The 14,349-nt window shown below is 40.2% G+C and overlaps 1 protein-coding gene across 1 annotated transcript in view; it reads left to right on the top strand.

Moving 5' to 3' along the window:
* The first annotated feature begins 341 nt into the window (after nt 1-341).
* RASEF (RAS and EF-hand domain containing) overlaps nt 342-14,349 on the top strand; it is a 40,114-nt gene continuing 26,106 nt past the window's right edge. The window contains exons 1-3 of the mRNA XM_085213013.1: nt 342-848; nt 12,856-13,002; nt 13,690-13,780. Of these exons, the coding sequence (XP_085069139.1) occupies nt 484-848; nt 12,856-13,002; nt 13,690-13,780 (603 nt within the window). The 5' untranslated portion in view covers nt 342-483. The remainder of the gene's footprint in view (nt 849-12,855; nt 13,003-13,689; nt 13,781-14,349) is intronic.

The following is a 14,349-nucleotide window of genomic DNA, read 5'->3' as shown; positions in this document are numbered from 1 at the left end:
AGACTATGGCATCTGCACAGCGTTGACATTCCCATTCAGATATTATAGGTGAACCGTCCATCTGCGTTGCTACCGCAGTGACTGTGAGCTGCCGATGCCGTCAGCACCGCCGGGAGCACCAGCCCAGGGCAGCCGAGGCCCGGCACTCGCCGGCTCCTGCCTCGAGACCTTTCCGGCTCCGGCGGGGCCGCGAAGAGAGCCGAGCTGCGCGTCGGGGCCGAAGGAGCCCGTGTCCCGCAGTAACCCCCGCTCAACCGTATTTCTCGCCCGGGGCCACCGCCGCGCTCGCGGCCGCCGACAGCCACCGCCCGCGGCCCGCCTCCCTTCGGCTCGACGGGCACCGGGGCGGAGCGGGGAGCGGGGCCGGCCCGCCCCGCCCCGCCGAACGCCCGGCGGAGTGGTGCCGTCGGCTCGAGCCGCCGCCTCTCGCCCCGTCCCGGCCGCGGGCGCAGGAGCCGCGCGGCAACGCTGCCAGCGGGGGCGATGGACGCCGAGGCGGCGGCGGACGAGCAGTCTCGCCTGCGCGCGCTCTTCCTGGCCTGCGACGCCAACGGCTCGGGCCGCATCGAGCGCGAGGACTTCGCGGCACTTTGCGCCGAGCTGCGGGTGCGGCCGGCCGAGGCCGAGGCCATCTTCCAGCGCCTCGACAGCGACCGTGACGGGGCCATCACTTTCAGGGAGTTCGCCCGCGGCTTCCGCGGCGCTTCCCGGCGGCGGTCCAGCGGCGGCCCTGGGGAACCGGAGCCAGAGGACGAGGAGGCGGCGGCGACGTGGAGCACCTCGGGGCTGGAGCAGCCCTGGAGAGACTTCGAGGTGCGGCTAGGAGACGAGGCCAGGTACATCCCCAGGTAAGTCTGGGAGCACAAAGACCGCGCGCTGCTGCTGACGCTGCTAGGACCCCGGGCCGTGTGTGCCCGGTGGCTGCGGAGCCCCGAGGGCAGCCCAGCGCCGTTGGCGCGCTGTCCTCCGGGAGCGGCCCTGAGAAAAAGGCTTCGCGCTCTGGTTCTGGGATTTCCAGCTCATGTGCCTTTTCTCTTTCTCTTTCTCTTTTCATTTTTCTCTTTTCTTTTCTTTTCTTTTCTTTTCTTTTCTTTTCTTTTCTTTTCTTTTCTTTTCTTTTCTTTTCTTTTCTTTTCTTTTCTTTTCTTTTCTTTTCTTTTCTTTTCTTTTCTTTTCTTTTCTTTTCTTTTCTTTTCTTTTTCTTTTCTTTTCTTTTTCTTTTTCTTTTCTCTTCTTTTCTTTTCCTTTTTTCTTTTTCGTTTGCCTTTTCGTTTTCATTTTTTTTTTTTCTTCCTCTTTTTCGTTTTCTTCTTATTTTTCTCTGTGCACAACTTCTCCCTCTCACTGCTCTCCGATCAATCCACGCGGAACACTCGGGCATGCACATCGCGGCATCCCTGCACTCTGGCAACACGCTGCGCCCCAAGAGCCTCCGCCTCCGGTGCGGGTGGGATGAAGGGCGCTGTCGGGGAGTGAGGGTGAATCACCTCTGCCGGCATAGAGCCCCACGGCCGCGTTTCGCTGCAGGGCGTCGGCAGTAACCTACCTGAAACTAGAGGTGCTTTAAGTTGTTGCTAAATGTTGTCCGTAAGAATACCGGGTCATTCTACTGCACATAAAAGTTGCAATTTAAACTGAAGAACAGGCAATGGGGGTTTAGGGTCTTGGCGGGAGACCAGTTAGTTAGCCTGGATGTGTGGATATAAGCAAAGGAACTTAAGTAGAGCCGACGTGTGGGACACACAGGAGACAAGTCTTTAAGTTTTCTGCCACTCAAATCGAATTACAATTTGCTGCTTTACACATTCCAAATCAGGGGCAAGTATAAAATCCTGGTCCTCATACAGTGCTCTTCAAATTACTTCCTAGTCCAGTAATACGGTTTTAGCTGTTTCTAAAAGGCTGTTTATCTCTTCAGAGAACTTCTCAAAGAGTTACAGAATCCTCATGTCCACAAACTGAGGAGACTTTCCTTCTCTCTTTTCCTCCCTCCTTCCCTCCTTCCCTTTTCTTTCTTCCTTCCTCCCTTCCTCCCTCTCTCTCACTTTCTCACTTTCTCTCTCTTTCTTTTCCTGAAAGGAGCATGTAAGTAACACTGCTTATACTGGAATGTTCCACGCATATCAGTGACTTCTGAATGACCTGATCTTTTATACCAAGTTTCTGATGCCTTCCCTGCTGTAAATGGAGACAAAGAAAAGTAAAGCCTTTTGTTAGAGAGTCTGCAGCAGGAATTCAGAACTTAGCCTGAAGCCAGACAGTAGCTCAGTAGGTGATGTAAAATGTGACTCAGGACCAGTGATGGCGTGTGAAAGCCTTTCTTTAGGCACTAAGTCCATATCTGTGCAGCTGCAGCAGTGCAAGTGCAGCTGGACTCTTGCGGGAGTGGATAGCCGGAGATGAGAGCATCCCTCTGACACCTCACTGTATAAACATGTCATTTCATTATACTGCTTTGGGATTCTAATGTGTTAGATTGCAAACAGAGCTGAGCATCAATAATTAAGTATGTGTGTCAGGTGGGCTGTTGCTTGATGTAAATGTTTCCCATTCATGCTCAGCTTTGTGAATACCTTGGAACACCCTTCACAGTTGGCTGTGCTTATTAGGTTGTGCCAACGTCAGCCCAAGAACAGTGTGCCCTTTGTTTTCCTTTTTTTTCTCTCTCCTATCCTGAAGGTGTGGAAGCAGACTTTGTTGCAGCTCAGCTTTTTTCCATTTATGGCACACTTTTTGTTGTTGTTGTTGAAACATCTGTATACATTTTGCTTTATGTGAATAGTCCCACTGAAAATATTTGGATCAAGTATGTGAATAATAGTGAATATACTAAAACTATCAGAGGAGTTTAAGCATGGAAGGGTTTTAAATGGAAGAATATAACAAAATCATGAAAAGTACTTGCTTATTGTTTTACTTATTTATTTTTAGTTGCTTGTCAGTTCAATTTTTTCTTTATCTGTTTTCAAAAAAAAAAAAAACAGACTTACATTAGTGCGTAAAGCAGTCAGTGTTATCACACTTTATATTTGCAGTTACATGTGTTGGAAAATCATGAGGAAAAGTAACTACAAGGAAGATGCTCCTCCATTGGAGATGAGCAAAGTCTACTTTTTCTGATCTCAACCATGTAGGAATTGGGGGGTTTGTTCTCTCCAGGTACTGTGTGTTCTGGCCGCACTCTAGCACAGTACAGGCATATGCTTTCATACTGCTATGGTTTCTATTAACAAAAAGCAAGACATGGGAGATAGAGTGGGAGAGATGGAAATCAGAAAGGAATCTGTCTCTAGTACACATGGTTCATATTCTTTCTCTGAAAATGAGCTTTCAGATACCAAGAATAACCCATCGTAAAGGCACGTGTGCAAACCCCAGTAACACTGATTAATTTCTTAACTTAGCCCTTAATGGAAAAGTAGTCTTCAGATAGGCATTATTTAGTGTTAGGTACTGCCTAGTTCCAGAATATTTTGAATTCAGTAATATTTTAAAAATATTGTTACTGTGGGATGAATCATGCCCATCTGTAGTTTGGTGTATGCATTGCACAGTTCTGTGAGTTTATACCGTGATCTCTTGTAGTTAAATAAAGGTGAATGACATAAAAAAGTTTGTTTTCAGTCTAGCTTTTTCGCTCTCCATCTGAGGAGATCTTCAGGGCTGGGTTCAGTTATATGTCTTGGTGAGGGGTACACTGTGAGACAAATTACTGTTGTTCATCATCTTCGTGCGTACTTAGCAGACAATTGTGCCTCAAGCGCAAAAAATGTCAGTATAATGCGTGAAGCCAGATTTGAGTGGAATTGCATATAGAAGATTGCTTTTCTTTCTTTCTTTTTAAGGGGGGCATTCCTTTCATTTAAAATACAATTTCTTCTTCTTTGCTGTTTAACACAAATGATGGCAGTGCTTTTGGTTTCTATGATGTGAATTCCCAAATAGAGTATACCTGTGTGAGCTGCAGGAGATGTTTTTTGTTGTAAATTCAGACCTGTTTGCTGGTTTATTTCTCTAAAAAGTGTTTGCAGTGACACAGCAGCAGAAAAGGCATTAAGAAATGTATCTATCTGGTGCTCCAGGCAGGAGTACTCCAGTGTACTGCTTGTGCTGAAAGGCTTTAGCCCTTGGCTGTGTTAACTAGTGTTCCATTGCATTTTAATATGTGATCATCCTCAGATCTGTTTGGATTTCAGTGGTAATATGAAAAGGTTCCCTGTACTCCCTTACCTCCTTTAAGCATGTGTAATTGTCTCCTGATGGCACTGCTTTTCCATTCCTTATCATCATTGGAGCAGAGAATAATCCAACACCATCTGGCACTTCAAAAGAATTCTAATGAGCTCTATGACACATATATGTCAGTAAATCATAGTCAAAATCTTCTCAGGAAACAAGTTCTGAACTTTTTATTTTGAAGATCTTAAATCAGAAAGAAGTAGGATTTTGAACTGCTGCATATTGTGTACATTCTTGTGTATTATAGGAATAGATGGAATCCTTTTCAACAATAGCAGGTGATATTTGTGTGATATTTGGCAAATTGGATCTGTATAGAAAATGTGGATTTGAGGCTGTGATAAAATGAGAAAAGAGTTTTGTTTTTAACATTAACTGCTTAAAGTGTGAGGGCAGGAGGTACTCATGGCAGATACTGCTGGCCTGCATGAGAGGAGAGAAGCTGCAGAAAAACCAGTCCAAAATCTGTTCCACTTGTGCTCTCATGAGCCATGATGGATTTTTGATAAAGCCAATACAGAGCACAGCTCAGGTCTTGCTGTCAGATTGCATTTCCTTCCAAGAGATGGAGAACGCTGGAGATTTCCTTGAAAGTAGATATGGTTTCTCAGGAAGGCAATAGAGGCAAAGCCTGAGGAAAAGCAGCTGCTTGGAACTCCTTTACCACAACACTGGAAAAAGGATCTTTGCTGCAATAATCACATCTCATGACAAGGGACTGGCAAATGCAGTCTTGCTGAAAGTGTGACTGATGCCTTTCTATGAGCTAGAAGTCTTTCAGAGCCACCTTAGGCTTTCCTGCTTTTTTTTTTTTTTTTTTTTTTTTTTTTTTTCCTTTAACCAAAATAGTTTCTGTGTGAAAGAACTTAGGCTCTACAGCATTTGTTTTTCTGAAATTTTTGTAACTCAAGATCCTGAGCCATAAGTCCATCCTTCGGGATGTACTCCTTTTCCATAGACTTCATCTTTTCTTTCTGTCCCATGGGCTTTTTCTACTCCAGCTCCACTACCTGTTCCAAGCTACACCTTTGCCTTCAGGCAGAGAACAATGCTTATTCCATGGAAATATTAAAGTTTATTTCCCTGAGAATCAGCTGAGGCTCTCTTGCCTAGACTATCAAATGGATCTTGTAGATTTGTTCTTCTTTTGATACAATCCAATCTGTGAAAGGACAGGTTAAGTTGGTAGTGAAAAATGCTACTGTTTCAGGTTGAGAAACACCTGGAAGTTTACTCTGTATGAAAATTTCATGGAATTATGTGTTTTCTCAAGGCACTTAATCAAGAAGAAAGTATTAGGCCAGACTTGTTCAACTCACACCCTTGGGGCTGCATGCAGCCTAGCCAGCTCACCTTGCATCTGTCTCCCACCCCATGCAATCATAGTGGTGGCTCTGAATGGCTTGGCCCAGCCCTGAGTGGACTTCCATCCCTCAGAATAAGCAAACATTGATGTGTAATGTGCACCATCTGGGCTGAAACCAGGGCATGGGGAGGGTGCGGTGCAGTGCAGTGCCGACTTAAGTGATGGCAAATAACTGCACGCATTTTGATACGCTGGCTGAAAGTCCTGTGAACAGCAAAAAGTATGCAGCTGTGCTTTCCATTGCTGTAAGGGAATTTGAAAATAGGTTTCAAGAGCTCCAAAAAAGTAGTCAATTTTTTAATGTATTTGTGACTTCTTTTTAATTCAACATAAATATATTTTTAAAATTGAATCAGATATTCAACTGAAAAATCTGATCATGTCTCTCTACTAGACTTCTATGAGAGAGAAAGATATCCCTCACTTCATGATCACACTGTACTCGTGTCATAACTTTTGGCACCATGCACCTTTTTTGAAAAATTGTTTTCAAGGATGAAACACTGAAACAAGTAGGAATAATATTAAAAACATCTGGAAAATACCTTGAGAGGTCCCTAAGAACTGCAAACACTGCCACTGAACCAGACTAATGCAATAATTTCAGAAAAACAAGGTCAAATATCCCACTTGTTTTATGTTTTCCTTTCCTTCCTTTTATTGTTCTTTCCATTTTTTAAATAAAAATATTAAAAATTAAAATAGGTTTTGTTACTTATATGCACCAACTATACTATATAATTTACAAAAGCTGCTCTGAAAAGAATGCTGTTTATCTATGTTATTCTTTTGACCCATCACAACAGAGGTGGAGGTATGGCAATTGAGGTTAAACTTTCCCATCAATATTCCATTGCATTTTGTTGCTGAGTGACAGATGGCAGCAGAGGGGCAATCTGACAGAATAGTCTCTGACATGGAAGTGCATATGAAGTGAAGGAGTGTCACTAAATTCCTCCATGTGGAAAAAAAGGCACTCATTGACATTCATTGATTCTTGACAAGCATCTCTGACAACAAAACAGTGAATGTGAACACAGTGAGGTGGTGGGTAGTGTGTTTCAGCAGTGACAATGGGTCACTTCTGCTGTGTAGGTTTTTACGAATACAACATTTAGGCTCTTGTTCATTGCTGATGAAAATGCATAGCTAATAGTGCTGACTATATTGAAAAATATTGTTTTGTAGCTGTGAATTTGCTCTATCAAATAGTGTCATTGTACTCATTGTATCAGTTGTAGTTTCCATGGAAATAAATAAGAGGCACTACTTTCATAGCAACCTACCTTTATGTGACCAGCTACGTATCCAGCATGTTTGCATTTCTGAACAAGCTATTTCTTTATCCATGGTAGCTAACAGAGGTTATTATCTCCAGTGTAAGGACAATTGCCAGACTGTAATACCCCTTTCTCTTCCTCTTACTCAGGCTTTTCTGGCTCAGGTCACATTACATTTAATCCCTTCTTATCCATGTTAGATATGAGGTTCTACAGACAATGAGTGGCTTTATAAGCTACACTGGGAAGTGTGTTGCAATAGAGACCATTCTAAAGCTTAGAAACAGGAGCACATTCTGCACCTATAAAAATAAAAACCATATTTTTCCAGTGCCTGAAAGACTGTAACAGTATGGATAAGGAAGAGGACAGAAGTGAAGGCAAATGTCAGAAAACTGTCAAGAGATTCTTTGGAGTCAGTGTAAGGATTTTTGTTGGAGGACAAAAGAATAGGACCTGAAGGAATGTCATGAAGATTTGATGGGAGGGTCTGATTGGATATCAAGAAAAGGTTCTTCACCGTATGTTGGTAGGCATGGAACAGGCTCCTCAAGGCAGTGGTCATGGCCCAATCTTCTGAAGTTCAAGAAGCATTTGGATGCCACTCTCAGTCATATGCTCTGCTTCTTGTGTGGTCCTGTTTGGAGCCAGGAGTTGGACTCAATGATCCTTGTGGATGCTTTGCAACTTTGGATATTCTGACTCTGTGATTTGGTCAAGTTTTCTTACCTCTTGTTAAAATCTCAGCCCAGAGGGACACCTCTAGTCCCAGTGAGCTTATAGCTTATCTTTCTAAGTTGCTGTTTGTAAGTCACTACAGTTAAATTAGTGAGGAACTTAAGGGCACCCTTGAGCATTTCACATGAATTTTGTTGAAACTGAATCAAGAATTTCTGAATTTCCTTGTAGTACTGCAAAGACTACTGAACGTTTAACAGTCATCACAGTAAAATCTGTTTGTGAAATCTTCCTCAATAAATAATATGAATAACTAACAAACATGCAAAAAGAAATAGTATGTATTCAGTGTATTCCAGTGGGAGCTGGAAACATGCAAATACTTTTGGCAATGTCCATTGCAACCATTTTGCCCTGCTGCAGTGGCATTACTAATAATTAGTAAAGCATGTGAAAATAGAAGTGATTTAAAATATAGGAAGAAATGATTAACAACGATTTCTCTTAGAATCATAGAATCATATAACGGTTTGTGTTGGAAGGGACCTTTAAGATCATCTACTTCTAACCCCCTACTATAGCACCTCCCACTAGATCAGGTTGTTCAGAGCCCCATCCAGCCTGCCTTGAATGCCTCCGGGGACTGGGTATCTACAACCTCACTGAGCAGCCTGTCCCAGTGTCTCACTGCCCTCACAGTAAAGAATTTCTTCCTAACATCTAGTCTATATCTATCCTCTTCCAGTTTAAAACCATCTCCCCTTAATCTGTTAGTACATGCGCTAATAAAAAGTCCCTCCTCAGCTTTTCTGTAAGCCCCATTCAGGTACTGGAAGGCATAAGCATTTAAGTAGCATTCCATCAATTTTGTTGCATGACTAATTTCTCCTGTTTTTCTGTTGCTTACATCAGTTTTGAGTCATGTTTTTAACTAAGATTTCCTGTAAAGTTGCAATAGAAGTACTCAGGTGAGTATCACTGGGGGGTTTCATTGGCCAATTTGAGACTAAAAGAGTCTTGCAGGTGCTTTCCAGGATTCTGCATGGTTGTATTTCAACGGGCTTTGTTATGTTTTCTAACCGTCATAAAACAAGGTCACAGATATTTTGAGTCCATCTGCATGGTAGTCAGTCAATGGACCGAGGAGGAATAATAAATATACAAGATTTTTCTTTCATCACACAGAATTAACTCTCTTAGTAACTATTTTTTGCTTCCTACTACTGCATCTTAAAGCAAGCAGACAGTGGTATGGCAGGGGCACAGCAGTGTGGAGAGACTAATTTTTATCTTCAGTTCTAGTGTGTGTATTTGCATAAGCTTTTAAAAAAAGCTGCAAGGAAGAGTGACAGACATTCTTATAAGGAGAATAAAAATTGCATAACTTCTTTACAGTATTCCTTACAAAACAGATGTTTTTGATTCTAGAACAAAGAAGGCCAAACGAATGGTTGTTTCTCCAGTTCCTCAGTGTAAGACACTGCATCTTCTCTTGTGCTACTGCCAGTACAGTCCATGAGGCAAGAGATTTCTGGTGATAGATGTGTGCTGTTTTTTATCCCTGCACTCTTAGTACAGACTGAGATATGTGTAGTTTTATGGATATAGCTTCATTTTTATGTGAAGGCAGCAAATGACTAACTCTGCATAAGATGAGGTGAGAAAGATAAAGTGCTTTTGAAAAAGTTGATATATGTCCTTAAATATCCAACAACAATTTAGTAACTTGTGATTTGGAAAATGCTCAGGTAAACATTTGCTCAGGTAACAAATTGTCTTAGTATCAGGAAAAATGAGTTTTGCCACTGTTAGCTTTCTAGAAAATAAAGTCGTTAGTAGACATCTCCTTGCCAACACTGAAATTGAAGGTAAAAATATAACTTTATAACACAGATCTTGTGTTTATGTTTTTATTCCTTAAATTCGTATATAGAACCATAGAATTGTTTGAGTTGGCAGAAACTCTTAAAGGTCATCTAGTCCAACTCCCCTGCACTGATCACTACAGCTACGTGAGGCTGCTTGGAGCGCTGTCCAGCCTGACTTTACATGTCTCCAGAGACCATCCACCATCTCTCTGGGCAACCTGTTCCAGTGGCTCAGATTGTGCTGAGGGTATCTGCCATATAAGATAGATAACTTCTAATTGAGACTAGATATTAGGAAGAAATTTTGATATAAGAGAGATGAGACAGTGGAACAAGTTGCCCAGAAAGGCTGTGAATTCCCTCTCCCTGGAGGTGTTCAAGACTAGGCTGGATGGGGCTTTGATCGATTTGATCTAGAGGGAAGTGTTGATGCCTATAGAAGTGGAGGGGTGAAACTGGATAATCTTAAAAGGTCCGTTCCAGCCCAAACCATTCTATGATTCTTCAACTCTGCCCATCTTGCTGTGACTACTGTCGTTTCTGTTTAACACACCACACTGTTAAACAAATCTGTGAACACCCACACTGTGAGAAGTGGCATTGTTTAGTGGCTAGTTCCAAATATGCACAGCAACTGCTTCTATGTAAAATCTGAAATTATACTGGAATAGTTTGTTAGCTGTTTTAGTGATGTGTTTGCAGCTTTGAAGGACAACTGCTGAAGTGCTAAGAATTCATGAAATGCAGCATATGTTACCATACCCAGCTATCTAAATAAATGGAATTTCAAATAGAGGGATTATGAGAGATTGCGTTTTGTAATGTTTAAAGTACAGTCATGCTCCAGCTTCAAGGCTAATCAACAGTAATGGAAGTATGGTAAGAATGCTATAAATGGTATCACCTTGAGACACTAAACTTACTGTTTGTCCAGCTGCTTGTACTTGGAAGTCATTGTTTAAATACTACAAGTCTGCTATATACTTGCATTTTAACTGAGATATGTTGAACATGAATCACCAACGTATTTTGTGGTATTTACTGTCATCAGAACCATGCTGAAATTCTCTTTTGTGCAGCAGTCCTTCAGCACAGAAATCTCAAGTACCTCTGAATGTAGTACTGAGAAAAAAGAGTGTATATTTGAAGAGATAAGACTTTTTTTTTTTTTTTTTTTTTTAATCCTGGAGTGAGTATTTATCTTGGAATTTTAATGACTGTGATTGAAAAAGGAAAATGTCTGTGACTGTTTTTCTAAAGGTGAAATATCGAGTAAAAATACAGTGTACCTACCTGTGAATCTTAATATTACTCTGTTTAAGTATGTTATGAAAATGAAATTTTATGCATACATAGTCAGAGTACTGTGTTGAGTTTAAATTAACTTCTGGAGATGCTAAGTACACCTAAAACAAAGCCTTTTTTTTTTTTGCAAGAGAGAAACTGGCATGCACACACAAATTTCCCTGGCCTCAGAAAATCTATATTTTTATGAGCTATTGTTATGTTTCTGTGTATTAAAATAAACATCTGCATTTCAGCTACAAACAGATTTTATGGTTTCTTGAAATATTTCAGTTGTTTAAAATAGGACTCTGAGCTAAAACAATTATACTGCTGTTGTAATAAAAGAAGTTACTTTCAGTGGGAAAATCATATAGAATATACAAAGTTCTGGAATGCTGGTAATCTGAACTGTAAAAGTGCTTCAGGTGTGAAATCACAGTGATTGTTGATATCATGGTTGTAGTTAATGGGTTAATCATCACTACCTTTATGGAAGATAGGAAAATGTTAGCTGTCTAACAAGGAATATCTTTAAATCAAAGGTTAAGCTTTCCCATAACAATAAAAAGTGGGATCAGTAATTGCAAAACATTGTTTTTGTTTGCCTTTCTGCATCTGGTATGCTGTGGTTTCCTCATTACAGATCTGCTTCCTGCACATTTGTAGATCTGCTCTCTTTTTGCTTTTATTCCCACTTTGTTTTGTCTGTAAACTCTTGAATACTTGCTCATGTTTTAGTATATTGTCTGCATGGCAGCCAGCTTTGCTTGTCCTTGGGATTACTAAATTCTGTTGTAGAAGTTTCTCTTAGAAATTGCCTTATGGAAGTGCCACGTAATGCAAGCTGTGATATGGTATACTGTTTTGTGACCAGAAATCTGAGCTGTTTATCTAATAATATATGTTACAGTATTTTGGTGCTTATGCTATTATTTATCTCTCAATCTTGTCAACAATCAAATTGTAATTGACAATTAAAACTGTATACACTCACTTGAAATGAGTCCTGATCAAATAGGAATCAGAATATTTTATTCTTGCATTGGAGCAGCCTTTAAGAAGCAGTATAAATTTCAAGACAGCTTTTAATTACTCAAGGATCTACAAGGACTTTTTTCTTTTTCCCTACTGTGATGAGTCTTCTACACATGAGTCATACATGGAATTAACTTTTTACCGAAAATAATTTTTTTTTGTGATGTAAAACAAGGTTGTCATTAATAAACTTGTAGACAGGACCAAAATAATTTGTTTTAAATGAGAGAGCTATTTTCTCTGTTCTGCTACAACTCCCATCAGGTTATTCATACAAGAATTGTGAAGAACATCCAGTAGCTAATGGAGCACTGAGCTTTATGTGAGTAGCTGTATTTTCTTTCAAGCTTCCATGGGTAGCTTTTACATCTGTCAGGTGAGTTCGTAGAATCATAGTATCGCTGATGTTGGAAAAGACCTACAAGATCATTCAGTACAACCATTCACCTATCATCAACAGTTCTCACTAAACCGTATTCCTCAACATCTAAACATTCCTTAAACACCTCCAGGGTCAGTGACTGCACCACCTCCCTGGTCAGCCTGTTCAAGCACTTGACCACTCTTTTGGAAAAGTAGTATTTCTTAGCGTCCAGTTTTGCAGGTCATGCTTATTTATTTCCACATTATTGTGGGGTTGTTTTTCTCTGTTCATTTTACTCCCTGTAGTGATGTCACTGTCTTTTTTCTTTTTTTTTCACTTAGGTAGTTGGTATTCTTATCCCCTTTCATTTTTTTTTTAATTCAGTTTCTTATAACATAAAGCTCTCCACAGTGTGTAGTTTATCATTATAGCCACCAACAATCTTGATTTACATTATGGTTTGCTCCAGTGGCATACTCTTCAGTGTATCACAAATATAAGTAAAAAAAAATTACTTAAGCTAAAAAAAGTTTTTCTGCAGTAGCTATGTTAAAGAAATAGAAGGAGTAAAAATCATTTAGAAGAATTCAGATGTATCTTTGTTTTATATTCAAAGTCTATACTTATTAAATTTAAAAAATAGGCAATAAAGAGGTACACTTCAGTTTATAGCATTTTTCAAACCTCTACAGAGCATTGTTCAAAGTAAGTATGTTAAGAAACTATCTATCTTTTTAGACAGGAGCAAGTCAGTGTTCTGTATCAGAACATACACATAGTGGAACCAAGATTAATCCAGCCGTATGAGCATGTCATTAAGAACTTCATCCGAGAGATCAAACTTCAAAGCACAGAGATGGAAACCTTGGCCATTGCTGTAAAAAGGTATTTTGAGTTTGCTTCTAGTTCATTTACGCAGTTACTTTTCTGTTTATTCTATCTTGCTGGATTAAACTGCTGTTCGTTAGTGCCCAAATATGCCAAACAGAATTTCCATAAACAGAGATCAGAAGTTGTTTACATGCACACACATTTATGTGAGTATTCCCTGTTCATGTTTTGGGTAGGTCCTGGCTTTGTTCTTACATCTAATGCCTTAAGCATTTTGACTACTCTTCACATCTGTAACTTTCTGGTTTAGCATCCACTCCCATTCCAATTTTATTTTAAAAAACATAGTTTTTCTTTTACAGCTACAAGGAGATTAGCTCAGGACAGGATAGATGGTGCAAGTTGCTGTTGTTGTTGTCTTACAGCCTACCATAGGATAACCAGAGGGGCCTTTTATTTTTGTAATTTAATTTTCAATGAGATATCTTTCACAGTAATCATCTGCTATCAGCTATAATTTACAATCTAATTTGCATGTATTTTCAAATTGATTTGTGATTTTTGTTCCCAACCACATCAGTTTCAAGGTCTGGTCATTGTTAAACATTGTTTAAAATTGTTTTCATTGTTAAATGTCTTTCGTATGTTTGTCTATCTTATCCATTTCAGCAAACATATTTCACACAATTTTCTGTCAGGAACAGGGCAATTTCTAAAACAATATTTACTTTTGAATTTTAGAGTTCAGGATAAAGCAGCAGTTCAGCTCAGTGAGCTGGAAGAAGAGATGGAACAACGGATACAGGCTGCTGAGCAAAAAGTTAAAAAGGAAGTGAGTATTTTTTGTTTGCACAATTTCATAGTGACCAAGCTCTCTGTGGGTTTGTATAGGATTAATGGCCAGGTGAGTCTTTGATGCTGGTAGAGTAACCTAAAGACACTGTAAACAGGGCCTGGACGAAAAGAAACTAGCCATGAAGTGGGAAATATATTCTCATAATGCTTACCCAAAGGGGAATGACTGCTCAGAAATAAAGCATGAAAAGAAACTAACCTCTTTTGTAAGAAAATTTTCATGCAAAGGAGTTTATTCCTGAGAACAGTTTTGGTAAATGATTAGAAAAAAAAAAAAGTAACATTCCACCAGAAAATGATGGAATCTGCTTCTAATAATGGAAGAATTTAAGTAATTAATGCTCATATCATTTATTCCTCATTTTTTCATCTGACTGAAGGAATAATCTTTCTTTCCCCTGCTGATTCATTCTGATCCTGCAGTTGTGGTTTGGAGAATTCTAGAGGAGAGAGAGTGTTTGTGATAATGGAGTGTGAGGGCCTGGACCTCTCAGTTGATGGGGAGTTCACTTGTTTCAGCGTGCTCAGTTTTTAGGTGTTGTTTCA

The sequence above is a fragment of the Meleagris gallopavo genome, chromosome Z, assembly GCF_905368555.1.
Source record: "Meleagris gallopavo chromosome Z, MGAL_WU_HG_1.1, whole genome shotgun sequence".
Classification (NCBI taxonomy): Eukaryota; Metazoa; Chordata; class Aves; order Galliformes; family Phasianidae; genus Meleagris; species Meleagris gallopavo.
This window is presented reverse-complemented; position numbering and strand designations above follow the sequence as displayed.